The 27,471-nt window shown below is 38.3% G+C and overlaps 1 protein-coding gene, 1 long non-coding RNA gene and 1 pseudogene across 2 annotated transcripts in view; all 3 read left to right on the plus strand.

Moving 5' to 3' along the window:
- The window catches only part of LOC148733147 (uncharacterized), a 56,590-nt gene extending 45,651 nt beyond the window's left edge, over positions 1 to 10,939 (plus strand). Inside the window, exon 13 of the mRNA XM_088756519.1 lies at positions 8,699 to 10,939. Coding sequence (XP_088612645.1) covers positions 8,699 to 8,754 — 56 coding nt within the window. The 3' untranslated portion in view covers positions 8,755 to 10,939. The remainder of the gene's footprint in view (positions 1 to 8,698) is intronic.
- On the plus strand, positions 6,220 to 8,225 carry LOC148733148 (uncharacterized; annotated as a pseudogene).
- Positions 10,940 to 15,884: 4,945 nt separating the features above from the next.
- On the plus strand, positions 15,885 to 25,739 carry LOC148733149 (uncharacterized). Its single transcript, XR_016000625.1, has 3 exons — positions 15,885 to 16,501; positions 16,919 to 17,001; positions 23,347 to 25,739. It is a non-coding gene; the product is annotated as an uncharacterized LOC148733149 (long non-coding RNA).
- Positions 25,740 to 27,471: the final 1,732 nt, after the last annotated feature.

A 27,471-nucleotide genomic window follows, 5' to 3' on the forward strand; every position in this document is an offset into this window, starting at 1 on the left:
TAATCTTAGGCACAAATCAGACTAGTTGTATCTTTACAGAAACGTTACTACCTGTAGAACGAAGCTCACCGAAGACTTTTTAACTTTTAAGTATTTTTAACAAATGTGATGTATGTACCGTGTGGTGTATATAACTTGTACTTAATGTGTACATAAATGTACCTAGTGGTTTTTATTAAGTTTTCATTGTATCATAACTCGTTAATTCAGTAAGTTAGTGCAAGAGAGTTTAATAAACTATTATTATTATTATTATTATTATTATTATTATTATCATCGTATGAAATCATGAATAAACCTACCCGAGGGAACTCATTTCAGCGATAAGGGTATTCCTTATTAAGCTGTCTTTCGACTAACTGTTTTACTATTCAGCAGTTTCTCCAACTTTACCTTTTTTACCGCGGATTTTTCCTTTGCCAACTTAGCCCACTACTCAACGTTCAACAGAGCGAGATAAAAAACGTGACTGCCATGCGATACTCTTGATTTATTGTCATTGACGCCAGGAGGTCCCGTCTTCCCTTTGGTTCGCGGTTTTAGGAGGCGAGATAATCTCCTGGTGTAGCGCTAGTTGTTTACAACCTTTAGGAGCTAAAATCTCACATTCGATTTCGTGAAATTTCGCCGAAACATTCCAGGGATAATGACAAACGAAAGTGTGTTAGGAAATTTTGATATTTGAAATGAATTTTCACGTGATGTCAATTTACGCAACATGTTTCGCATATTCTACGCTACTCTAACTTTAGATGCGGACAGGCGGTGTACGCACTCTGATTGCATTGCATTGTGTTAGCGTTATTTTCAAATTGGCGGTAAAAGCGTCAAAAATGGGCAGATTTTGACTGAAAACTCCGCAAAAGTTAGGTCGTTTCTTTTTCCTTTCACTATAGGTGAATATAATTTTATATATTCTGAATGTGTAGAAGTATTTTTTGCGCGTATCTGTCGCGAATTCTATCGTTCTCAAGGACAAACGCAAGCACTGTTTTTTTAGCAAGTAATTTGAGACCAGTTTTCGAGAAGGTCAGATTCGTTGCACATCGTAGGTTCAAGCATTTCAGAGATTTGTATGACCCCTTTGATCCTTCTTCAACAGTTCTGACCAAACGCACTAAAATGCACCCCGACAGTACAAATGTTTTATGCATTGTAAGTAGTGTTTGAGACGCTTTTACGAAGCGGAAAGGCCCCTTGTTGTGTTGCGTTACATAGGGTTACTACTGCAAGGACATTTTTTATACGTACTCAATTGAGTTGTAAATCTACTTTCCTAAGTGAAGGAAAATTAACTAATCGCGAGTTTTGTGTGTTAAATCTTCTATCTTGATAATTGAATTAAGGACAGTTAAATTAGAGCAATGAAAGGAGTCACTTGATCCATGAAAACCTCTACCTTGCGTGAGGCTACACGCCGGAAAGCCGGAAAGCAAAAGGCAGTCGACCGTTAAAAAGTGTTGATAGGCCAGTGTCTCCTACCATTCGCTAGCGCATTTGAATCTTCTACCCTCAAAGTTTAGCTCTTGATGACTTTCCTTTGCAATGTGATAGTAAGGGTCAGCTTTGAGGTGTCATTTCCCCATCTGTATGTTCTTGAGGTTTGGCAAAGCCGGATGAGATTGTGTTACAATGCGCGCGCTATTTTCCATGTTTTAAAGTCTACTTCTCTCCTGCAGAAATAACTCCAGAGATACGTTTCTCAAAACCCTCATCTAGGTTTCCTCTATTCTTGAAGGGTATTTTAAAACTCTGTACTTTTTTACTAAACGTAGAGCAAGAAAAATTCGTTCTTAGGGGGCGTGGGGCTTCTCCATTTACAAATCCCATATTTACGCTTGGTGGGAAATGCTTGTGTGTTACAAGGTCTCTGTCTCTTTAATATGTATATGCATGTCAAGACTCAATTCCCTGTTAAATAACTTGCGTCCAGAAATATATTTTTTGACTGTGAAATTATTCATCCTGCCATCGATTGTGAGTGTAACTGTTGCCATTTGCGTCGAGATTCTTAGGCAGATTGCAGTTTCGAATCTTTCTTTCTTAATAACGTCAGTTGCTTCCTAAGAACTAATTCGTCACGGAGGAATGACGGGAGTCGCGTAGGCCCATCAGACTTTTTAACTTTCGAATGAACGGCAACAGAGAGTGAATCTCCATTACAATCCACGTATATTGACGCTATTTCGCTGCTACCAAAGAAGTTCACTCCAACGAGTCAAGATGTAAATGACTCAATTGTTTTACGACCATGATGCAACGCAAACAGAGTGCGCACACCGCCTGAGATGCAGATATCTAGACAACCAATCAGAATATCGGGAAAGCCTGACGCACTTTGGTTCATTGATGCCTTGTGACTAAGACTGTACAGCCATTTTGCTCGTGCTGCGGGATCCCATACCTGATAAATTCAATGGAAGGATCCTCGGTCGTTTCACGCCTTACCGGCCCCTGACACTCCCTTAATACAAAAAATCGTCTAAATTGTATTTTTATCGTAAACTGCGTTTATTAAGGTTTCTTTTGATATATAGTTTGTTAGGGTTTTCCTGAAACCAGCGCGCGTACGAATTTTTTCCCGAAGGACACCCACGAAGGTGAGAGGTAACCTTAAGATAACGAATATAAGCAGCGTTACCTTTGAAATGAAACTTTAACGTAAACTCAAACTTAACAGTTTGCCGTCGGGGTTTCTGTTTTCAGCAAATTTCGGTGCTTTCACGATGTTGTTTAGTAGAGGGCGGCTAAGAAATGTACAAAGTCTGAAAATGCACATGCTTAGCTTTCGTTCTGACCACTGGTTCTTTTGTTTTCCCTCGTCACTGTTGCCGTCGCCGTCGTAGTTTGCTTAAGGTTCCTATTATCTCAGTGTTCCTTTATCGACTAAGGGACCAGTTATCGTTTATCGCCTGTGGAAGGGAAGGTTGGAGGATTTGGGGGGTATCACATGGTTTTCATGGTGAGTAGAAGGGAGATAAATCGTCGCCAACAGGGTATACAGGGTATAGAGGGGGAGCTATTGAAAAGTGATTGCCAATCTAACCGCCGGTTAGCTCACACCGCCTCCCGGTTAGCTCAATGGATAGAGCGCTGGACTGTTGTTCGGGAGGTCGAGGGTTCGAGCCCCGGCCGGACCAACACTCAAGATCTTAAAATAATTGAGAAGAATATGCTACCTTTCTATAACATCAAGAAATGGTTAGATATTCTAGTCTTCTCGGATAGGGAAGAGTAAATGGAGGTCCCGTCTCCTGCAGGAGAGACGTTAATTTCCCCTGCACGAGATTACTGTGTGGTGGATGACGACCATGGATGATCCAATACTCCTGCCTTATTTGATTATGCAAGTGCCCAGTTGGCGGGTGGTGATAGATACGATGTATTTCCTCCACGATCAGCTGTGCAAGCTCATGGCGTGAGTCAATTATTTTGGGATGTAGTGTCTTGTATGGTCTAGGTATGTCTTCGTATTGTGCTTCCTGCAGTCTTTCACCAACAACTAAGAAACCATCTTCTCTCTGTGGATCAAGAGATTTAATTCTACATTTCTTGTGGATCTCCCCGCCTATCTCTAGACACTGTATCTCTTGGCTGAATGACTCAAATTTCCCCCTGTTCACTAGATAAATCTGAGCAGCTCTCAGTTCACTCTACGTAGGTGCTCCCACTAGACGCACTTTCTTCTTAATTCTTGCATTGTTCGCGAATCGCATCACATAAGCTGTAACTCTTCTTAGTTTGGTCAGTGACGAATGTTTCCATCCTAACAGGACCTCATTTTCCTGAGTTGCTCCAGCCCATCTTCCTTTCTTCTTTTCACTCACTTCATCTGTCTCGGAGAGTGCTTTGACTTTATTCTCTATAGTTCTGCTGATTCATACAGGAACTTGGGTCCACTATTGTAGCGAAAGCCCTTGCAGAGTTCTGTAGGACTTAGTCCATGGGTTATGTCATCCGCAGGATTAGCCTCTGTCTGCACATATCTCCAACACACTGTGCCCGCCCCCGGTATGGCCTTCAGATTGCTCATAATTGTGTGAATCTCAGACACCCGGTTGCCGACGAATGCTTTATAAGTGGAACTTATCTGGCGGATCCAATGCGAGACTGTGGAGGAGTCACTCCAGAAGACTATCTGCTCTATTTTTGCGGTCATTTCTTTCACCGGTGTTTCAGCTAATCGCACAGCTACTAGAGCTCCCATGAGCTCCAGCCCGCAGACAGACCGTAACTTTAAAGGGGCAGCACGGCCTTTTCCCGCAATAAGACTACACTCTATTGTGTCATCTGTCAACGCACGTCTTAGGTACGCACACGCGCCATAGGCATCCTGGCTGGCGTCATAAAATACACGAATTGCTGTTTCTCGGATTGGTTTCTGTTCTTGAAGTAAAGTTCTTGGAATTCTCACTTCGTCAAGCTTCTCTGCTTCCCTGTACCATTCACGTCACTCTCAAAGGTCAGCTTCTTTCAACTCATCATCCCACTCGTACTTCATACCATTCAGTTCGCTCTGGATGGTGCAGACACTTCTCCAAACACTGTTCTCTCGAACTGATACACACTCGGTTCTTCTCTCAGAGAGTCCCTCCATAAGAATCTCATCGCCGGCTTATCATGGTCAGGGAGGCGAAGCATGTGGTACATTTCTTTCACATCAGCAGCCATTTCAATTCTTCCTGCGCAAAACCTGAGACTCCAAACAGAGAGGAGAGAAGATCTGGTTCTGTGTACATCTTATCGTTCAAACTTTGTCCCATGAATTTTGCTGATGCATCGTATACTCTTCTGAGACGATCAGGTTTCTAGGGGTTAATGATAAATCTGTGTGGTAAGTACCAAGTCACTTTACTATCGCACTGTGCTTCCTCTTCACTCAGTTTCTTCACATAGCCTTTCTCAATGTATCCTGGATTGACTTTGCATATCTTTCTCTGACCTCGGGGCAGCTCTCAAACTTCTCTGAGGATTGCAGTCTCTTCTTTGCCATTTCGTAATTGTTGCGTAGAGACGGTTCCTCTTCTCTCCAAAGTAGGCCTAACACATACGCATCTTAACTCGCATTCTTAAAGGTTGTCTTTTCCACTAGAGACAATGCTCGCTTGTCCTCAATCGAACGGGTTGGATCTGCTTGCTTCACCACACTAACGTTTCTATCTCTGACTGAACCACGACCAGCTGCTTCAGCTCCTCATCTTCAACTGAACTTCTTTCATACACCTTGAACCCATTGTATGGAGAGGCTACTCTTCGCTCAACGGGTAACCAGTTAGTCTCCGCCCATCCAAGTAGGATCTCAACTGCACTGATATAATAAGGTACTCTGTCAACTTCCGGTTGACCAGAGGGTTTCACAATTTGTTTTGGTAGAGTCAATTCAGAGTTGTTAGTTCCAATTGTGAATTACACTGGACCTGTGTCGGTGTCACGTAAGTTCACGATCTTCAAGTGCTGATACTCTTGCTTGATTGTTAACCACTTCCACCTCTGATCTGGACCATTCAGGCTAGAAATTGTTTTCACATTTAGCAAGTTTGGAATTGGTTTCCTGAAGTTTGGCGCGGATAGATTGTCCTAAAACTGCTGGACAGATTTTGGAAAGTTCTGAGCGCCAATGTGAAATTTGTTCGGTGAGGTGATTACGTTTTTGGTAAATAGCTAAAATTCTTTTTCACGCAACATTATAAGAATCACCATCAGAGCCATTCCGATTCAGAAAAATTCGTAAGGGCTTAAATTTTTTGTGTCAAAAACATTTTGGCAGGAAAATAATTGCAAACTTTTCCATCATTTGAACCAAATTAAAGCCCTAAAACTTGACCAACTTATCAGTCCCCAAATTACTAACCCCTCATTACCAGAAAACCTCAAAACTGTAGTTACCATTCCAGAAAATCTTTCACTTTCCGATTCAGAAAAAATGCGTCCTCAGTAAGGGCTTAAATTTTGTTCTCATTTCTAAAACAAAGGACGAATTCTCAGTTAAACAAGATGTGGTAAAATTAAAAGCTAATTAAAAGCCTTTTTTCATGACAAAGAAAATGATTCTAACACTTGAACAAAGACACTTTCGAAATACTTCAGATTCGAAAGTCTAAATGGACTCCCCCAGAGGGCCAATTCGCATCATTAGATTTTTTCATCAAAAAATGTCGCCACGATATTAACAAACTTAATTTCAATCGTGGTACTAAATTTTTTAATCTTTCCTCAGAAGAGTGGTCGGCACTAAAAAGTCTAAAACACGCAGACATTGTTATCAAAGCGGCCGATAAAGGCGTCGCAGTAGTTGTTTGGCGGACAGAACTCTACCAAAAAGAAGCTTTGCGGCAACTTTCTGACACCTCTTTTTATCAAAAGGTTGACAAAGTTCTCACTTCCATTAATCAAAACACCGTCAAAAATACGATTAACGAACTCATAGCTAAACAAGAATTGCCGGCCACTGCAGAAAAGCTCCTCATAACCACTCCTACAACTTCTTGTATTTACTTTTTACCTAAAATTCACAAACCTAACAACCCAGGTGGTCCCATTGTCTCTCGACTTGCAGTTGCCCTACCGAACTTATTTCTAGCTATTTAGACAAAATTATGGCTCCCATCGTCAAAACTTTACCATCATATATCAAAGACAGCCAGCACGCTCTTCAAATTTTTCGCAACTTTAATTTCCTTGGCCAAGATAAACTTCCTTTCACTATGGACATGACATCTCTTTATACTGTCATTTCTAATAGCGAAGGTCTTCTGGCCCTCAAACATTTTTTTTTTTGATCAACGCACTGTTAAGGAACCTAAATCTGAAACACTACTTTGCTTAGCTGAAGTAGTGTTTCAAAAAAAAAAATTGTTTTTCATTCGGGGACAACTTTTTCAAACATGTACGAACCAATGGCGCAGCCACGGGTACCAAAATGGGACTCAGATATACCAATCTTTTTGTAGGTTTTGTCGAACACCAATTTTTCAGCCAATACAGCGGGTCCAAACCTGAACTCTACGGTCACTACATTGACGACTGTATCGGTGCTACCTCCTCTACCAGAGAGGAGCTAACTCAATTCATAACCGCAGTCAATTCTTTTCACCAGGCTCTAAAATATGCCTGGGAAATTTCCCACAAATTTTTATCCTTTTTAGACATCAGAGTCTCAATAGAAGGCAACGGTTTATGCACTAGAGTGTATTACAAACCTACAGACTCACATAGCTACTTGTTGTATTCATCTTCGCATCCATCTCATCTCAAGAATTCTATTCCCTTTTCTCAGTTTCTAAGACTTCGTCGTTTATGTAGTGATGACTCTGATTTTTTCCACAAATCAGAATCAATGTGACAGTTTTTCGAAAAACGTGGCTACCCTGTTTCTGTCGTTCAAGCGGGTCACCACCGCGCCCAACTTATTGATCGACGGTCAGCTCTACAAACGTTCCAGAAGGAAAATTCCGACCGCATTCCATTCACTCCCACATTTCACCCACACAACCACTCAGTTAAATCCATTATTCTTCAAAACTTTAAATCACTTCAAAACGATCAGGAGACTGGTACTATCTTTTCGCAACCTCCACTCATTTCATTCAAACGCGACAAAAACATAGGCAATTTTTTGGTCAGAAGTTCATTCCAAACTAATGACTAACCCGGTACTTTTAAATGCTTTCGCGCACGATGCAAAACTTGTCCTTTCATTCACAACGCTAAGAAAATATCGGAACCCAAACGATCCATTAAGATCACTGATCACTTCACGTGCACCTCCGCCAACGTCATCTATTGTATAACTTGCACTTACTGCAAAAAGATATACTTCGGCGAAACAGGAAGACGACTAGGTGACCGATTCCGAGAACACCTTCGCGACGTGAAAAGGAATGACAAGGACGCATCGAAATCAGTCGCCATACACTTTAATCTACCAAATCATTCTAAGCAGCATATGGCGATCTGCGGCCTTTTCATACATTTAGTTAGCTCGGAAAGCCGCAAAACTCTTGAACAAAAGTTTATCTTTCAAATCGGCATCTTAATCCCATAGGTATACTAATTTATTCGTGTTTTTTTCCTCACCATGTTCCCACCAATAGCGTAGCTCCACTTTCTGCATACAAACCCACACACGACCTACAATTCCTCCATTCGCTCTGACGAAGGGCTAACGCTAGACAGATATTTTTGGGAGCTGTTCTTCAATTTTACCACCTTGTTATCCCCACCGACGCAGCACCACAGTTTCTTTGGAAACTTTCGCCCTTTATTCATTTGAACTAATAATAAACTACTGTGGAACCAAAAAGCTGTCTCATCCTTGACATCCGTAAAAGCTCGCTTGAAGCAGATCGCTGTGTACCGAGAAATTGAGACGAATTTCCGTTCCTACTGCTGAGTTCCCCCTACTAAGCTAGTTTCCCCCATTGTTGTTGTGCCTTCCGCGAGAGTTCAGCTGTGCGCAAAAACCAATCATCACATTAGTCCACTTTGACATTGCAAAATGCTTTAAACAAGCTGTCATTGATTTTTAGTAAGAAACACGTTCTTTTATCGTGAATTCGCCGTGATAAAAGGTGTTCGGCTCGTTACATTCTTATTGGACTTTACTAAAATAATGTGAATCCGCCAAATAGTGGAGATGTTAATGGAGAAAGCTTATATCCCTCTTCTACCTTTTTTGTCCTTCCTGGTTCTCGTTTAGGGTCAATCTCCTGTGGAATTTACCATCAGCTGAGGTACAAGAAATACGAAATTTAGGAAAGAACATCAATAATGAGTTAAAGAACTATAAAGTGAACATGTCAGGTTATGGAGACTATGGAAAAGGGGTTCAGAGGAATCAAAAAGAAGCAAATACAAGGGAATATTGACCAAAATGTAATGTCCTGCACGAGATTTTTTTAGTCAGATATGTACTGAGTAAAGAATTGCAGCCATTTTAATACATTAATCATGGGCGTCCTAAGCACGCGTGTCGAGGAAAAGCGTAAGATTAGAGAGATTTAGCACCACGGGTACGTGAAACATGAACGGCAAGAGTGACCACGTGACCCTGTTTTTCCCGCCATTTTTTCACGTTTGCCGGTTGTGCTTTGCCGTTTCTACGTGAAAGAAACTTGTTTCGCGTTTGCCGTGTGCCTAAGATTTTTTTTACTTTTTCTCTCGCAGGAAGCTAATTGCCGGAAAAGGGCACCAAAGCTATTCCTTGTAAGTCAGACAGGGGCGCCTTGAAATCCACCATGGCGTGAACTCACGCCTAGCTAATGCAGCAAAGTTTATGCTATTTAACGTGAAACGTGAAAGGGCTAGCTGGCGTTTGCCATTTCAAATAAACGCGTTGCTAAATCTCTCTATTATTTCATGAAAGCGTCAGACGTTGTGTGACGCGGTGTTAGGTTACGCGTGGAACCGTTGAGAATTTGAGTGCGTTATAAGGAATAGTACGGGGAACGAAATATGGTTCATTTACAACACTTAATTTTCCGAAATATTAATCTTTTACACGTAAAATTAATAAAAACTACTCACTCCTTGTGTGTCCGTTGTGTTTTTGGCGATTTCTGCCGTTTTGGGCTTGCTTTGCGATCATTGTTATTCCTGTTATAACGCATTCAAATTCTCAACACAATGCGTGACGCATTTAATTTCATTTATTATTTATTCATTATGATTTAATGGAAATTAGCAAAATAAAATAATTACTTATAACAAAGGAAATGCCATAGGGATGGTCTGAAAAAGAGTCCAAGACCCCATCCTCAGACAGACCTCCAATCTTTCGCTTTTCTTCGAGACATGAGCTTGAGACGCCTGTGCATTAACAATTCCTTGCAAGCTCACAACACTTTTTCGACCCTATAAAAAAGAAAAAAAGATGGCGCCTCATAGTGTATAGGTCTGTTGAAGGAGAACGATTTTGCATAATTAGTCAGCTCTTCCTTCCTTCCCTTCCTTCCTTCCTTCCTTCCTTCCTTTGATCCTTTCTTTCTAATAGGCCTTAGCGTGTCAAAATTGGGAATGTCTAGTCAAATGTTATCGTACGCAATGGGGGTATCCCTCAGGGCACAAAATCTTCCCCGCTACTATTTGCTGTTCTCGTTAATCGCCTAGTGTCTAGTTGGCCAAATCGACTAAAGTATGTTGATGACACCACAGTTTTTTAAATAATTCCTAGATGCTCCCCCAGACAATTTATTGTTAACTAGATTAGCGATTTTGCCTCACTACGGGGAATGCGCTTAAACCCCAAGAAATGTAAAGGGCTCCAAGTAAACTTTCTTCATTACCTGCCTGCCTCTCCTCAAGGCTTAGTTCTTGGGAGTACTAGTATCAGTCAGGTAGATAGTTACAAGTTACTCGGTGTCCATATTTCCTCAGATCTCTCCTGGAAGAACCACATTGAATACATTGTGCAGAAGGTGAACAAGCGCCTTTACGTTCTTAGAGTGCTTGGAAAGGCAGGAGTCCCCTAGACTGATTTAGTACTTATTTATTGCTCCCTAATACGGTCGGTCTTGGAGTACGCGGCGCCTGTTTGGGAATATCTTCCTGAGTACCTTAATGAGCTCGTCGAGTCAGTACCGGCGGAAAGCACTTAGGGTAATCTTCCCCCATCTTGAATATGGATCTGGCCTTAGTGAGGCTCTACTGTAACCCCTCGTGGCTCGCAGAGCTGAACTGTGTTCCAGGTTCATAGCTGGGGCAAGGAGGACTGAACATAATTATAAGTTTCATCCTTCCTCGAGCCACAGAGGTCCATCGTGGTTATTCTTTGCGTGCCGGAAATGCTCGAGTAGATCGGTTTAGGGGGGCCACAGACAGACTTAATAATTTTGTTACTGTTCGTTATCAATAAGATGTATATTTAATGTTGTACCTATGTAATACTGACCCATACTGTAATTCAGCCTTAGCTGCGAGAGTATGGAATTAAAAGATCATCATCATCTTGTTTACACTCATTCTAACTGTGTGGCTGTGAGGTTTTACCGAGAAGAATCCAATATAGCGGTTTGACGGAAAAAATGATCAAGAAAGGTACGTTTGGAATTATTTGGCTTCAGAAAGTACAATCTTTTCCTCCCTTTTGAGGAATTTTTATATGGAAAGTGTCTCGAGAGGCTACAAAATTCAGAAATGGTGTTTTGCACGCCGTTGACAAATGCTTAATTTTAGATACTTGTGGCTAAGACAGCACACGCGCGTCTGTTTTCCTTTGTCATCGAATATAATCCTTTAACCACATTAGCGCTGGGCCAATGAGATGAGAGCGAGCCTTTTAGCTACGTGATCGGGGGGAAATCAATCGGAAATCAAAAAGTAGAGAATTCTGTTATTGAAGCAGTGTGATCGTGCCTCTACAAATAGAAAATAGCCTGTCTGAAACGGGATTATGCCTTACAGAATTGTAAGTATATCTAAACTACATAGAGGAAGTTTTTAATCGACTATCTTTTCCTAAAGAATTGTGATTTTTGAAAGAATAGTGCCTAGTCAACTCACGTGTATTCGTTTGCTTTGAGTTGACTAACTAGCCTGTGTGGAATTACGCATTAAAACTAGTTCAAAACAACTGGTAGATCCCGTGGACGCTATTTTTCTTGGTGTATCTTCTACTACAGTAGCACGCTACCCCGCGGTGCGAAACAAATGGAGACCCACCAGCCTATGATATACGAGTAAATAAGAGGGTGGGTGTCCGGTCACTTCGTTCCATAGTCACTTTCGTTAACGTTGTGGAACGAAGTGATCTTTAGATGCAGTGAACTGACTTGGAAAGATATGGCCATGGAACGAAGTGACCGTAAATCAACATGAGCAGCGTGTTGAAGGTTAGGAAAACTTTCAAACTGTTTGTAATTTGTTATGATGTTTTCGGGTTATTTCGGCTCCCTTATTCTTACATTCCTGCAAGTTTGTAAATAATTATATTGATGTTCTCGATACATAAGTGTCAAACTAGAAAAACGCAATTAGAATCATCCTCTGTACACCGTCATGTGCAATAGTGGTTTTGAACAGAAAATGTGAAATGCGTTTTTTTTTTTTATGGTTTTAATTTCTGCATAATCCCATAATATTCTAATACAAAGCCAGAGTCCCGAAGACAATCATTGTTTTTCCATTGTTTTAATTATTTTATCTAGTACTGTGTGCATAGTGAAATATATATGAAGCTATACAGAAGTCCTTCCAATATATCTTATGCGCGACAACTTCATAACACCTAAGCCTCTATGCACTTAAATGTTGATGAATCGTTGCCGCTTTCTTGTTGTTTTTGTGTGGGTATTCTTCTGATTTCAGCGTTGTGGAAACACATTTTCATTTAAAACTCACAAGTCCACACCTTATAAAAGGGGGGCTTGGAGGTGAAACTAGGTATACTGATGTAAAAATGCATAAGGCCTGTTAAACCTCCTATTAAACCTTCTAAATGGGCTGGATAAGTTGTCCTTAGCCTGTTCCACGTATTCAGATAGTAAAATGGAGTAAAATGCTAAATGGTTCAATGGGGACGGATGATTGAAAAGGCAAGGGAGGTTTGAATTGAAACGGATTTATAACATGACCCAACCCAAACCCTTCTCAGGTTTTCATTCCTCCGGTAACTAATCATTATTTACTATCACACTTTGTTTAACTAACTTTATCGACAGGTTGTCTTGAAAATTATAAGAGGGGTCCTCCATAAGAATTACAGTAAGCGAGAACCAATTCACAAGTGGAGGGAGAATGGATTACTCCCACCAAAGAAGCAGCATTGTACATGTAGTTGGATACTCATGTATAGGGTGCCTGTATTTTCCTCCTGGTAACTTTGGGTCTCTCAAGAACAATTTCCTTCATCCTGTCATCTAATGCCTATGGCCTATAGGCCGGTATCCTATTTGATTTTCATTAATTATTGGTAGTTTCCTGCCTCCTCCACCTAAAAACAGCATACCTGTAAATCTGTTTTCTAGTAGACATTTAGTAGAATTTTGTAGAGTATACCAGAGCAGGTATTATTTTATTTTTTATTTCTTTTTCTCAGCCTTTCCTATCATGAGAATCCAAATATTAAGTGAAAGTAATCTATTACCCATGATCCCGACATTCTTAGCAGTATGGTGGCCATGTGGCATAAGAGGACTGTTACAACAGGTCGGAAGGTTTCGTGACCAACAGATAAGTGCCGACTGCTTATTTTACTCTAGCCTTGGCCGGTTTTTGGGTCCTCAACGAAGAGAGACTCGCAAACACTCTAGTCCTGATTACAACTACTTTTATTTACTAAATCAAAGTGCTTATATACGTATTGGTGGCTAGTTTTCACGTGATCAAATATGTGAGGGAAGGCGCGTGGTTTCCTTTCTAGTAAACACCTTAATTCGAACGTGAGCATAATGTTTCGTTCTACCCTAGTTACCGACGTAAATCCTGGTCTGTTGAGATTACACTTTGCAAATTTTTGCATGTTACAAGGATCATATTTCTGCTTTACAATAATCTAGTATAATTGATCTATTCTTAAACTTAGGATGACAGGTCACGTTTCAACGCTTTCTTTAGTTTTACTGCAGGACCAATCCATCAACTAATGTGTGTTCAGTTTACGTTTAACACCCAAAACAGTCTCACTTTTTTTTAACATCACTTTGAATTCCCTCAGTTTTGAAAGGGAACCTCCACTAGTTTTGTAAATGAGGCTCTAAATGTTCTAAATGTACTTCTCAATAGATCTAGCATTAAAAAATTGCCTTTTTATCGCTCTCCAAAGAAAGTTCTTACAGTTACTTCGCATTTCCCGGGGCACCCATCTTCAATAATATCTACTCGTGGTGTACCTTTTCACTCTTGTTGATGATAAGTTGCAGTTATCTAAAGAAAATTTTAGTGAATATGTCACAGATTGCAACCCTTTTATGGAGGTAATTATTACATGTATTTAGGATGGCTTTCTTCATTCACCAAAATAATAATGTAGATTAGAGCATGGGGAACCAAGTGATTAAAAATTCTCTAAGGCTCTTATCTTAAAAAAAACAACAACAGCAAAACAGAAAAGAAAATGATCTATTTCCTCAGGGGTTCAGTCTTTTTTTTCATTTCAGGTGTGAGGTACATGTAGTTACAGTCAAATGTCCATATATGTATTGGATCCTTTTATGAAAAAGATGTTTGTTTCCATATATAGTGATGTGGGGCCAAATTGATCTGCAAGTGAATTCCCCTACTCTTACAAACTAGTTAGTCAATACTTGATGTTTGATGGGCAAGAGTAAGGTCAAGGAACCAACTATTTCACTGCTGATCAAAGTACTGGCTCACAACAGCATCTCACATTGAAAGACACCTTACTTGAAGTGTTGCTTGACCAAGCTATTGACTCAGTCTTCAAATAGGTCTATCTGGCACACCAAATGTCCGACAGTCCATTTAACTAAATGGTTGGAGTCACATTTCTTCTGTGTCATCAGCTGGATACCAAATGAAATACAAGGCAAAAAAAGTGACCCACTGTAAATGATGTGTTAATTGTACGCTATTGATTATTCATTGACTATAACTGCGTATTGTTATCATTACATTTACAAGATTGTATCTACATGCATGATGTACTTCTCTTTGTGTTGTGGATCATTTCCAGTTCGCGGATTCCTTCACAACTGTGACATACCATATAATAATGGATAAAAAAGACTGTCGAAATAATATGGACATCACACATGCATTCTACCCCACTGGACCAGCTATGCTTTTCTAGAAATGTATCATGTGGCTTTCAAGCTCTCTTGATATGCAAATATACAACCTTATATTTGTTTTATAACACATGTAACTTTGTATTGTAACGCCATGAACTCTATCACATCTATAGGTGAAGCATGCAGTCTTTCTTACGTTCCATGATACAATCAACACCACGTATACATCACAAAAGGAGGGACGACAAGGTGTGACAGAGGCTTCCGTTTTAATCAAACTGAAAAGAAACTTGCCAGCGTAATTGAAAAGGCAGCTTTGGAGTTCGGAAAACCTCAGTAAAAATGATTGAAATATCTCGGAATTTTTTGAATGGAAAGTAACCGACAAACAGACACCAAATGTTATGACATAGAAAATACAATTCTTGCAAAAAAAAACAATTGATTGCCTTTAGGACTGACTGTAGCTTATCTACCAACATCAACAAGTGGCTCCAATGAAGACACTTCATTGTGTTTACAGTGATTAAAGTTACAAGAGGAAGGCCTGAAGATATTGCTTTTATGTAAGTACATATGTTAAAATCATACAGGCGCCTTTATTACGTCGAAATTGGCCTAATCAAACAGCTCCTTCGTCTGGGTTCTGTCCTCGTGTACCGGTTCACGAGAGCCGATACAAAAGACCGAACAATACACAACAGCTAATCAATGACTCCTAAACAAAGAAAGAACAATGGTAATTCCCTTGTGAACCGGTACACCAGGACAGAACCTTCGTCTGTAACGTTTTTCCTCGCAAACTGATGTAGATTGAAAAACAGCGCCATCTTGTTGACGCAAAATGCCAGTGGATAAGAAAAGGAGATCGATAGACCGTGGAGTTCTGATTAATCATTAGGTAATGGCCAGAAGCATATGACCTCGGTATATATGCTTTTGCAATGACTAATAAATGTTGACCAGACAAAAAATTTTAGGTTTTAGTTCGTTTAAGCTCGAGTTGACATTTTAATAACTACAACACTATTTGTGGCTCCCGATTGAACTTCTGTAAGTTCAAAATCTATTTAAAGCAGGCATCCTAATTCATTTTGTGATTGAACTGATCAGACTGGTGAACTCGGTGTTGATTACTTTGAACCCGCCTTTTGAGGTCGGAAAGGCTCATTTGAATCACAAATGATTTTCAAATTTAATATACATATTTGAGCTCAGTCTTGCACGTGGAAGAGCTTACAAACTACAAGAAGTTTGAGCGTCTATGGAATCAAGGAACACGGCACTTTGACCCTTTTACCTTAGATATTGTCTGTTCTGTCCCGATCGACGAGTGTTTCTCATGTTGGTTCAAGTACGTCGCTCAGATACCATATCAAGGATTATTGCTTTTCAGTTGGCATGACCTTTCATCGGCGAATAACTCGTTGAAAGATACATTTGGATAGAAACGCAGTGTTCATCTTCCTGCAGAGCTTTCCAAAGTCTTTTTGTGGCCCTTATGAAATTAATTTACAGAGTCAAATTTAACAAGGAAAAGCGTAATGCAAATGCATAGCACGTACAGTGAAGGACAAGTTCTCAGCAGCAGCCGCCATGACAGTTCTTCTTAAACATGGCTGTAGCTGGTTCTGTCCTGGTGTACCGGTTCACAAGGGAATTACCATTGTTCTTTCTTTGTTTAGGAGTTATCGGTTAGCTATTGTGTATTGTTTGGTCTTTTGTATTGGCTCTTGTGAACCGGTACACGAGGACAGAACCCTGTAGCGGCAAAGCGAGAGATCGCACTTTATGTAAGGATAACATCCAATGAGGTTGGTTTTTAGATCTCATCGAAGCCTTTAAATTTGGTGAATTAGAACAAACTTAACTTGAAATGAAGCAACTCTATTGCTCCATATCTCTTGGTGACAAACATTGATCTAAAATTATAATGACAATAGTAGGCTTGTCAAATACCTATGTAATTCTAAGCTAAATGGCCAGTAGTCAAAGTTAGCTAGGTTACTCCCAATTAATTAAACTTTTTGTCCTGGAATATTAGTTATTACAATAAAATTTCTAAATGCCTTTGTTCAAAAGTATATAAGAACATTTAACTTGTAAGCGGAAAATGTGGTGGGTTTACAAGACGTTTTCGATCCGGGTTTTCCTCTTTGTTATCTTTAGAAGGAAAAGCACTTAGGTATGTACGCATTCATAATATATTTATTTCTTTTTTTCCTCCATAGGACAGTACCAAGATAACAAATGAGAACACCTTGAGATCAAGAAATTCAAGAAAGGAAAGAAATATACAACAACTTCTAACAAGGTTAGATAATTGAAATTTATCTCAAATTAGTTATAAGGCCCATTCGTCTGGGTTAAACGATTTAACCTGGATCTATAGCGAAACCGGCGCAGCCGAGTGACTTTGCAAAACACTCTAAACCATTGTGATGGCGAATATCGTTGTAAGAGCATAGACCATGCTAAACCACTGTCAATTTGCTTTTTACCACAATATCGACGTCAAATAAAACCATTCTGAAAGCTAGTAGAGACATTGCGTGACACGTTCGCGCGAGTAGCGATGTCTGTACTCATATCGCAATGGAAAATTGGCCAATCAGATCGCGACATTGCTGCCAATTGTGGTAAAATTCTTCTTGTCTGGAACTCTTTCTGATTGAAGTAGCTTTCCGCAGTTTTTTCACCAGCAGGGTTCGTTTGATGAATTGGTTCTTCCATGACTAATTTTCACCAGTATCGAAGAACTACCCAGCCTATCACTTTATCTTTAAGTTCCATCTAAGATTAGAGAGTAACTGAAGAATGATATCGATCATCCAACTTTTCCTACATCTTTTTAAATAGACTACCTACTGGCAAAAAGCAGACATTTTACAAGGTAAAAGCATGTTTCGTGTCTGCTCAGGGGCTCATCCAAGAACTAGAATTTGTCAAATTTTGCATCCGAATTCCTGCTCGCATCAAAATAATTGCCTAAATCTAGCTTGGCTTCACTCAGAGATTACTACTTCTTTAACCTCCAGATAGACGTAATACTACCTAAGGCCTCATTTGGCAGTTTTACAATGTTTTCAGGATGCTTTACTTTTGCAAGGCAATCCTTATTCTAGAAGATAAATTAACCCCGAAAAAGGAGCACTTGAGGGGGGGGGGGGGGGGAGGAGGGGGCAGGGTCCATTAGCGGTTGACGGGTAATTTTATTTACGGCCAGTGAGATTAAATTTCAGGGCCTTTGGCAGTTGACCTTTTTTAAGTAGATATATTCTGTGAGTTCAATTAAATATTGAGTTTGTCTGGTTTTTTTTTTTTTTTGAAAAATGTGAATGGTGAGGGTTACGCTAATATCTCGCACACTTAGAATTCCGTTTCACTAGAATATCACATTAATATCTGGCGCACTTTTAGATTTTTATTTCATTGGATTGTTGCGTTATTATCTCGCACCCTTTTTAAATTCTCTTTCATTGAATTGTTACGTTGATATCTCGCGCACTCTAGAGATTCCCTTTCATTGGATTGTTACGTTGACTTCTTGCACATTTTTATAATTCTCTTTGATTGGATTGTTACGTTAGTATCTTGAGCACTTTTAGAATTCTCTTTGATTGTATTGTTTTGTTAGTATCTCGAGTGCTCCAAAAGTTCTCCCTCATTAGATTGTTACGTTAGCTTCTCGCGCACGTTTAGAATTATCTTTGATTGGATTGTCACGTTAGCATCTCGCGCACTTTTAGAAAATTCCTACATTGGATCATAGTTAATAGAGGGGATTGAATTGTTACGTTAGTATCTGGCGCACGTTTAGAATGATTTTTTATTGGATTGTTACGTTATTATCTTGCGCACTTTTAGAATTCCGTTTTATTGCATTGTTACGTTAGTATCTTACTCACGTTTAGAATTATCTTTGATAGGATTGTTACGCTATTATCTAACGCACTTTTAGAATTCCGTTTCATTGTGTCTTGTTACGGTAGTATCTTGGGCACTTTTAGAATTATCTTTGATTGGATTGTTATGTTAGTAGCTTGCGCACTTGTAGAATTCTCTTTCATCGGGTTGTTACGTTAGTATCTTGTGCACTTTTAGAATTCTTTTTTATTGGCTTGTTACGTTAGCTTCTCGCGCACTTTTAGAAGTCTCTTTCATTGCGTTGTTACCTTAGTATCCTGCGCACTTTTAGAATTACCTTGGATTGGACTGTTACTTTAGTATCTTGCGCACTTTTATAATTCTTTTTAAATGGATTGTTATGTTAGTAACTTGCGCACTTTTTGAATACTCCTTCATTGGATTGTTACCTTAGTATCTTGGCCACTTTTTTAATACTTCTTCATTGCATTGTTACCTTAATATCCTGTGCACTCTTAGAATTCTCTTTAAATGGATTGTTAGTTTAATGTCTTGTGCACTTTTAGAATTCTCTTTGATTGGATCGTTACGTTAGTATCTTGCGCACTTGCAGAACTCTCTTACATTGGATTGTTACGTTAGTATCTCGCGCACTTTTAGAATTCTATTTCATTGATGAATTGTTACGTTAGCTCCCTGCGCACTTTTAGAATTCTATTTCATTGATGAATTGTTACGTTAGCTCCCTGCGCACTTTTAGAATTCTATTTCATTGATGAATTGTTACGTTAGCTCCCTGCGCACTTTTAGAATTCTCTTTCATTGCATTGTTACCTTAGTATCCTGCGCACTTTTGGAATTCTTTTTAATTGGATTGTTAGGTTAATATCTTGCGCACTTTTCTTTTTCCTTTTTGATTGGATTGTTACGTCAGTATCTGGCGCACTTTTATAATTCTGTTTGATTGGATTGTTACGTTAGTATCTTGCGCACTTTTAGAACTCTATTTCATTGGATTGTTATTTTAGCTCCTCGCGCACTTTTCTAATTCTTTTTGATTGGATTGTTACGTTTGCATCTAGCACATTATTAGAGTTTTCTTTGAGCGGATTGGTATTTTAGTATCTTGCGCACTCTAAAAACTCTCTTTCATTGGATTGTTACTTAGTATCTTGTGCACTTGTAGAATTCTTTTTCACTGGATTGTTGTTTTGGCTCCTCGCGCACCTGTATAGTTCTCTTTGATTGGGTTGTTACGTAGTAGCTGGCGTACTTTTAGAATTGTCTTTGTGCGGATTGGTATTTAAGTATCTCACGCACTCTAAAAATTCTCTTTCATTGGATTGTTACGTTAGTGTCTTGCGCACTTTTAGAATTCTCTTTGATTGGATTGTTACGTCAGTATCTTGTGCACTTTAATAATTCTTTTCATTGGATTGTTACGTTACATTCCCCTGCACTTTAAGAATTCTTCTTGATCGATTGTTACATTAGGTTCTTGTGTAATTTGAGAATTTTCTTTTATCGGATTGTTACATAAGTGTACTATACACTGTTAGAAGTCCATTTTATTGGATCGTCGTATTAATGTTTCGCTTTCTTTCAGAATTCTCTTTTGTGTGATTGTTTCGTTAGCATTTCGTGCCCTTTTAGGATTTTTTTCACTGGACTGCTACGTTAGTACCTGGCGCACTTTAGGACACTCTTTCACTGGATGGTTACGTTACTATCCGGCCCACTTTTAGAATTCTCTTTTATTGAATCGCTGCGATAGTATCTTGTGCGCTTTTAGAATTCTGTTTTATTGGATCGAAACGTTAGTATCTGTTGCATTTTTCAAATTGTTCTCATAGACTTTTACGTTAGATTCTTGCGCACTTTCAGAATTCTTTTTCATTAAATTAAATTAATTCTTCAGTATTGTACTGTGCATCCTGTGCCACGCATAAAAATTATGTAATCAAGTAAAGAAGCGTGCGTGCGTTTTGTGTACACGTTATCGTTTTACAATGCAAAATGTGAGCTAAATTTTTTTGCATAATTTTTGTGAAAAAATTACTCCCTTTAAATTGGAAAAAAAATCATCAGAGAGTAAGAAAGATATAGCTAAATGCGTGCACCTTGAAGCTCGTTACTGGAGGATGCAAATTGTTATCTTAAAAGCAACGACTCGAAGAAAGTTTTGAGTCGATGTCGTTTGAATATTGCGTGATTTTTCCAAAAATGATACATCAGTTTGTTCCATACGCTCGAGAGGTACTACCCATTAAGTTCTTTTTCGAGTGTTACCTCAAAAATCGTTGGTTTGTATAGTATTAAATATATTAACCAGTAGTTTCACTAGCAACCTTTGTGGCTTCCCTTGGTGTTGATGTATGGGATCCCATGAAAATGGGTTCCCACTCCACTGATGAGCAAACTCGTGATCAGTGGGTAAAAAAGGAACAAAGCGTATGCAAGGGTGGGAATGAGTGTGTAAAATGAACATAAAAGTTAGGTGTTAAAATTGAGGGAGCGACTTCTGTAACAACAGCACGCTCCTAAACTCAATTTAAAATTGTAAAAAAAAATATATGTTTTATATTATTATTAAAATATAAAAAAATAAATAAATAAATAAGTAAATAAAATCAAAATAAAATAAAATAAAATGAAGTTAAAATATTATCTAAGAGTAACTATTAGAAAGAGGGGGCGAAGTATTTTAGGGTTAGGGTTAAATTGCTTATTTTTTATTAGAGTTTTGATTATAGTTAGGGTTAGAGATTTATTAGGGTTAGGGTTAGTGTTAGTAAGGGTTAGGGTTAGGGTTGGGGTTAGGGTTATAGTAGGGTTGGGTTAGGGTTAGGGTTTGGGTGGAGTAAAGGTTAGTAATAGGCAAGGGTTTGCTTAGGGTTTGTTGAATTAGAATTATATTAGGGTTAGGGTTAGTGTTAGTTAGGGTTAGTGTTAGTGTTAGATTAGGTTTAGGGTTAAGGTTAGTGCTAGATTAGGGTTGTAGTTTGTATAGTATTAAATATATTAACCAGTAGTTTCACTAGCAACCCTTTGTGGCTTCCCTTGGTGTTGATGTATGGGATCCCATGAAAATGGGTTCCCATTCCACTGATGAGCAAACTCGTGATCAGTGGGTAAAAAAGGAACAAAGTGTATGCAAGGGTGGGAATGAGTGTGTAAAATGAACATAAAAGTTAGGTGTTAAAATTGAGGGAGCGACTTCTGTAACATCAGCACGCTCCTAAACTCAATTTAAAATTGTAAAAAATATATGTTATATATTATTATTAAAATATAAAAAAAAATAAATAAATAAATAAGTAAATAAAATCAAAAGAAAATAAAATAAAATGAAGTTAAAATATTATCTAAGAGTAACTATTAGAAAGAGGGGGCGAAGTATTACCTCAAAGTGTTACCTCAAAAATCGTGAGTGTTACCTCAAAAATCGTTGCTTCCAGCAACTTCAAGATATACCGTGAGCCGATTAAACGTGATTAGTGCCAGTGGATGCATAAATGGGGTAAGTTTGGCCCATCATATCTCTTAAACAAGCAAGGTGACCCATCTTTTTAATTGCGTTTTTCTAAACAGACATTGTAAGGGAACAATTTAGGAAAGTTTAAAAAAAATTTTTTCTGAGGAATCACCTTAATGCGTTAGTATCTAGAGCGCGTTTTTAAATTCAGTTTTCTTCATTGGATTTTTACGTTACTTTCCCCCGCACTTTTAAAATTCTTCTTAATTGGATTGTTACGTTACGTTTTCGATTCTTTCACTGGATTGCTATTTTAGTATGTTGCAGATTATTAGAAGTCTGTTTTATTGGATTGTAGCGTTATTATCTCTCGCTCTTTTAGAATTCTCCTCCTTTGGATTATCACATTGGTATCTGTAGCACTTTTAGAATGATTTTATTTGATTTGAATGGTTTTTGACTCTTAAATTTCTTTCAGAGTATTTTTATCAACTGCATGATATACTACTCTTTTTAAAAGTTATTCAATAAGAAATAAGAATTTTAGAGCCCAATTTTTTCAGATTCTGAGCTGTTGAGGCTGAAACCAATTGACAGAATACGTTCAAAACTTTCTCCTATTTTGTGCTAAATTTATCGTTGACTCGTATAAATATTTTTTTAACGTTATTCAATAAAAATCTTGGAGCCTAATCATTGTTAACATTCTGAGCACTTGCGACGAAAAGTAAATTTGAATGGTATGCGTTACCAGACTTATAACCAACTGATTAGATATTTACCATGAAAACAAACCAAAAGCGGTCCCCTTCTTACACCCGCCCATTTTAGACAGTTTTCGAGACTCTTGAAAGAAGTCATCTACACTGTGGTATAGACATCTACAAAATTACATGTTTATTACAGTAGTAATATTACAATCTTCTTCTTACAATCTTATAATACAGTGACATTACAAAAGTCCAGTTGGACAGTTTTTTTTTTCTCCAACCACCCTCCCTCACCGCGCACCGGCGTCCTTCAAATAACTTTCTTAAGACTTTTTTTAAGTTGTCTACCTTGTGGTACTAACATTTATTATAAACGCATTTGTCTTGTGTAAGCAAATGTTTGTCTTAATACACATGCGGAAGACAAAACGTTGTTACCACAACGTACGCAGCTTTTGTAAATACTGGGAAACATCTGAAAACAGTTTTTTATGGAGAGGAGGGGGGATACGGTAGCTTATTGACTCCCAAATTTTTGCATTCTGTCCAATGTTAATATTTTTTTCTCTGGTCTGTGGTTTTCATCGTTATTTTTCTTCTTTTGCAGATTGACTGTTGAATATCCCTGATGCTTCAAACAAATTAAATTGGAAAGAGTTTGATCTAAGTGAAAGACAAGATTTACAAAACAGATTTAGCGCATTTTATTTTAGTTCGATTCGAACACCAAAATCGAAAGCTCATCTTTTATTGTCTTGCAATACATCCTCAATAAACCACAAGTTTCATGTCCACAAAGCAATTTATTTGATTTAAATTCTCCGTGGTGCAAAATTTTCACAAGGCTTCCTTTAAACTTTCCAACAAAAAATAATAAAAAATATCTCGCGCAAAAATAATTTAAGAGTAATCGCTAATTTCTCTTCCGTTTTCGAGAAAAAAATCAGAACAATCTTGGAAGTTTCATTTCCTTCATATTAAATTCTGACTCGTCTATTTCTATACCTTTTGTTTACACTTCAATTCTTTGAATGAGATGATGTGTGGAGGTTCCTAACGAAAGCTCTAGAGTGTCCAATCAGTGATATTAAATTTATCTCAAAAATTACAATCGATTTTTTAAGCTTTCGGCTTGCCATAACGTCCTTTTCGGAGTAATAGATCTTTTTTGTTTTGAGCCACCAATTTTGAATGTAACACAGGATGCAAAAGCATCAGAAGTGTATCCCATTCCTTAAGCTAGATTCCCCTGAGGTTAAAAAATTCTCGTTTGTTACCAAATTTCGATTTAAAAAAAAATATGATACATTGGAGCTTATTATTTGAATTTGATTTTAGCCACAAGAGCTAAGACATTACAATTAGGCTCCAACTTTTTTAAAGTAACTTCGCTAAACTCTTGAGAAATAAGTAGCAGAGAAATTTTATAATTAGAGTTCAAATTTCTATTAGATTTGCGAAAAGATTTGATAAAATAGCGTCAAAAAGAAGCTGGAGCGACTCTTTTAATTTGATTTTAGCCTTCAAAAGCTGCGACATATAACAATTAGGCTAAAAATTTTTAAACTAGACTGATTCGTGAAGCGATTTGAAAAATAAATTAGTATAAATTCTTTGAATTCAATCAGATTAGCCTCATGGGAGAGAAAAGACGTTTCACATCCAATTATTAATGCAATTGTTTTAAGATTTAGTCGTTAAATTCTTTCAATTTACTTTAGTATCCAGAATTTCAAACTCCTGTATTACACCAAGTGACTGCCCAAAAGATCTTCCACTTCAACTAAATAAGGATTAACTAAACCATGATATTTTTTAAAATCAACTGCCTGGTCCAAAGGGTAACAAGTGATCTATTCTTTTAAATGCAACTTGATAAATTTTACAGACCGCCCAGAAAATTCTAATTTAGGAAGCAATTTCATATAAACCAGCAAAGTGACAACCATCGCGGAAAAGGAATCAAAAGTACTTGCTTTTCAATTTTTTTCATTGATTTCATTTTCTTCATTGAATTAAAGACCAAGCTCGCCAATAAAGTAGATTCATCAAAGCCGCTATGCCTAAGCCTCTTCCTTGCAGTGATGTTTTCAGATTTCCCCGTGTCATCAAGGAACCGCAGTCTGAAAACTACCCACAATGGTATGCAGGATTGTCGAGTGCACTTTGTGCTTTTTCCGGCAACCTTTCAGCAAACAGCTGTTTTCACCTTCACTTTCCTCCAACCTGTAAGCTACTTTTCAACGACTTGCGAGACGATTCGCCATTTTAATTTCTATTGAACAAACTCTTCATTGAAACATGAAAAGCCATAATTCTTAGTTGTAAAAAGGAGTCAATTTAAATTGGTTTACATAGCAGGAAATTTTGACTTCATCAGTTTCTCTGTCGCAAGAACCCGTGACCAGGCATTAGATTTTTAAACATATGTTGCTTCCAAGTGGAACCAGGCTCAGTTGATGGCACAAAGTAACTACCCTGGTCCCAGAGGTTCTCTTCTCTCTCCCGGAGTACGATAATTCAGCGCGAAGCGCCCACCAACGAGCTGCAAAGCAGCGAGCGGAAAGAGAGAAGGTAATTTGACTAGGATAAAGGAGCACACGGAAAGCGATAAAAACTCGCATATTTTTAACCATTTCAACACATCTCCTTCTTGTAAGAACAAATACTCCCTTTCTTGCTTTAGTATTCTGAATTCTGCTAACAACTCAATTGATTTCAAACTCAAAGAAGCTTTTTATATAAATAAGACCAAACCTGAACTTAACAAACAATTACAGCATTATAATACTTTTCTATCGTTTTAGTTCACACCTTTGATGTTTGGTGTCACGTTGCAATTAGTACCCGCTTTTGTATTACATCATACTGTAAATATTTTATTCATCTACTTGTATGCTATATAATTACTCAAGTTCTGTTACTCATTGATTGAAGATGGCATAAGCATGCCGAAACATGTCTCTCAAAAAAGTTGTCTATTTCTTACAAAAGTTCCTATATTTCCAATTTAATTCAGTTAATGCCGAGGATGAATATTTATTAGAATCAATACGTTTTCGACCAAATTTTACTCTAGGTATCACTCAGTTGTCAATCGTGAAGTAAGATATCGATCGTCCAGGTGAAAGTAGTCCTGATAAGGTTTGTTTTCGAAAGTAGTGACTCGCCTGAGCACAAGTCATCAAAAGCAACTGAACTATTGTTTTTAAGTCGAACGTTACCAATGTTACTCGTAAAGAGAGTGATTTTTCTGTTTTGAGGTGGCTGTCAGACTCAAATCAGGGGCGTTCGTCTGTTGGTTAGCCAGTTTTGTTAGATTTCGATCAGTCGGTAAGGTTAGTTTGTTCTGTTTGGTCTGTTGGTGACCGTGTTGGTTTTCTTCAAGTCGTTTATATGGTGCCGATAGTTTGAGTCATCTGTTGTGAGGAGTCTCCTTCCCCAAGTTAATAAACAAGTTTTTTAACGTCAGTCTTGATGTTAGTGTAGGTCGATGGTGTTCAGTGATGCGAGTTTTGACGTTGAGAAAATACGAAAATCAGTAAAACTCAGAGTCCTTTGTCTCTCCTAAGTATTTTGTTAAAGTGCCACCTCAATATCACCTTTGTGCGACATCAACTGGGTTATAACTGTGATACTAAACATACTAAACAAATGAGCGATCAGAGCTTAGAAATTTTCACTCCAAGTGTTAGCATTTCGTAGCCAGGATTATATCAGTTGCTAATCGTTTCTGTCTTCAATTCGTTTCAACAAGATTATCTGAGATAAATTACACCAAATTATGGCAGATAGTTCAAATAAATCAAACGATCGATCAGGGTCTGCATAAGAATTCGTAACACAATAAGCTATTCCAAAAATGGTGACCAATTGAGAACAGTTCACTTACCATGTAATCAGTTTTATCCATTCGAAGAAAATCGGCGAAAGAACAAAGACTCAGTACAATAGTAAGATATATAATGAGCCACCATTTTTGCTAGTTTTACTAAATAATTTTATAGTTCTTATCTTTGCAGTATCATGAACTCTTCCATCATGGCGGCCGGCCACGTTTTTGCTTCGCTGGTCCTGTCTATGTGGTTCTTTATACCCACATCATCTACGATCGAGATCAATGATTCGGATGTTATGCTGTTTAAACTTACAAATACTTTCGTTGGATAAAATTACACCTTAAAGCAGAGGGAGGCAGATGATTTTCTGTTTCATAATCGACCTGACCTGGGGCGCCTTTCTTTCCATGTCAACTTTGTGGCTGGTCTTAGCCGAAAGCGGTGCTGGCGAAGGAATTTTTTGCCCAGGAAGATATTATACTACTATAACTCTGTAGCGGCCCATAGTATTCTACTCCTAAGAGCCGGAGACGTGGAAAGAAATCCTGGCGACAAACTTAAATGCCCGGCGTGCCAAAGAACTATCGCCGTGAACCACCGCTCAATTCGGTCTTCTAACTGCAATTGTACCTATCACATTAAATGTAACGATCTTTCCATCAAGCAATATCGAGCTGTTAATGCTTCTACAGGTTCACTAAAGCCATGGATGGACAAACACCAACCATGTAAGAGTGAACCAGAAGAAAACCAGTGTGGTCGAATATAGCGATAATTGATAATGATGGTAAATGATACACTGAAAAAATGGGGTAGTTTTTTAAGGTTGTTAAACCATGAGGTGAGCTCCTTGAGCTGAAGCTTACGTAGTAGTTCATTTAGCGGTTTTTTAC

Source organism: Stylophora pistillata, chromosome 4 (assembly GCF_964205215.1).
Source record: "Stylophora pistillata chromosome 4, jaStyPist1.2, whole genome shotgun sequence".
NCBI classification, from domain to species: domain Eukaryota; kingdom Metazoa; phylum Cnidaria; class Anthozoa; order Scleractinia; family Pocilloporidae; genus Stylophora; species Stylophora pistillata.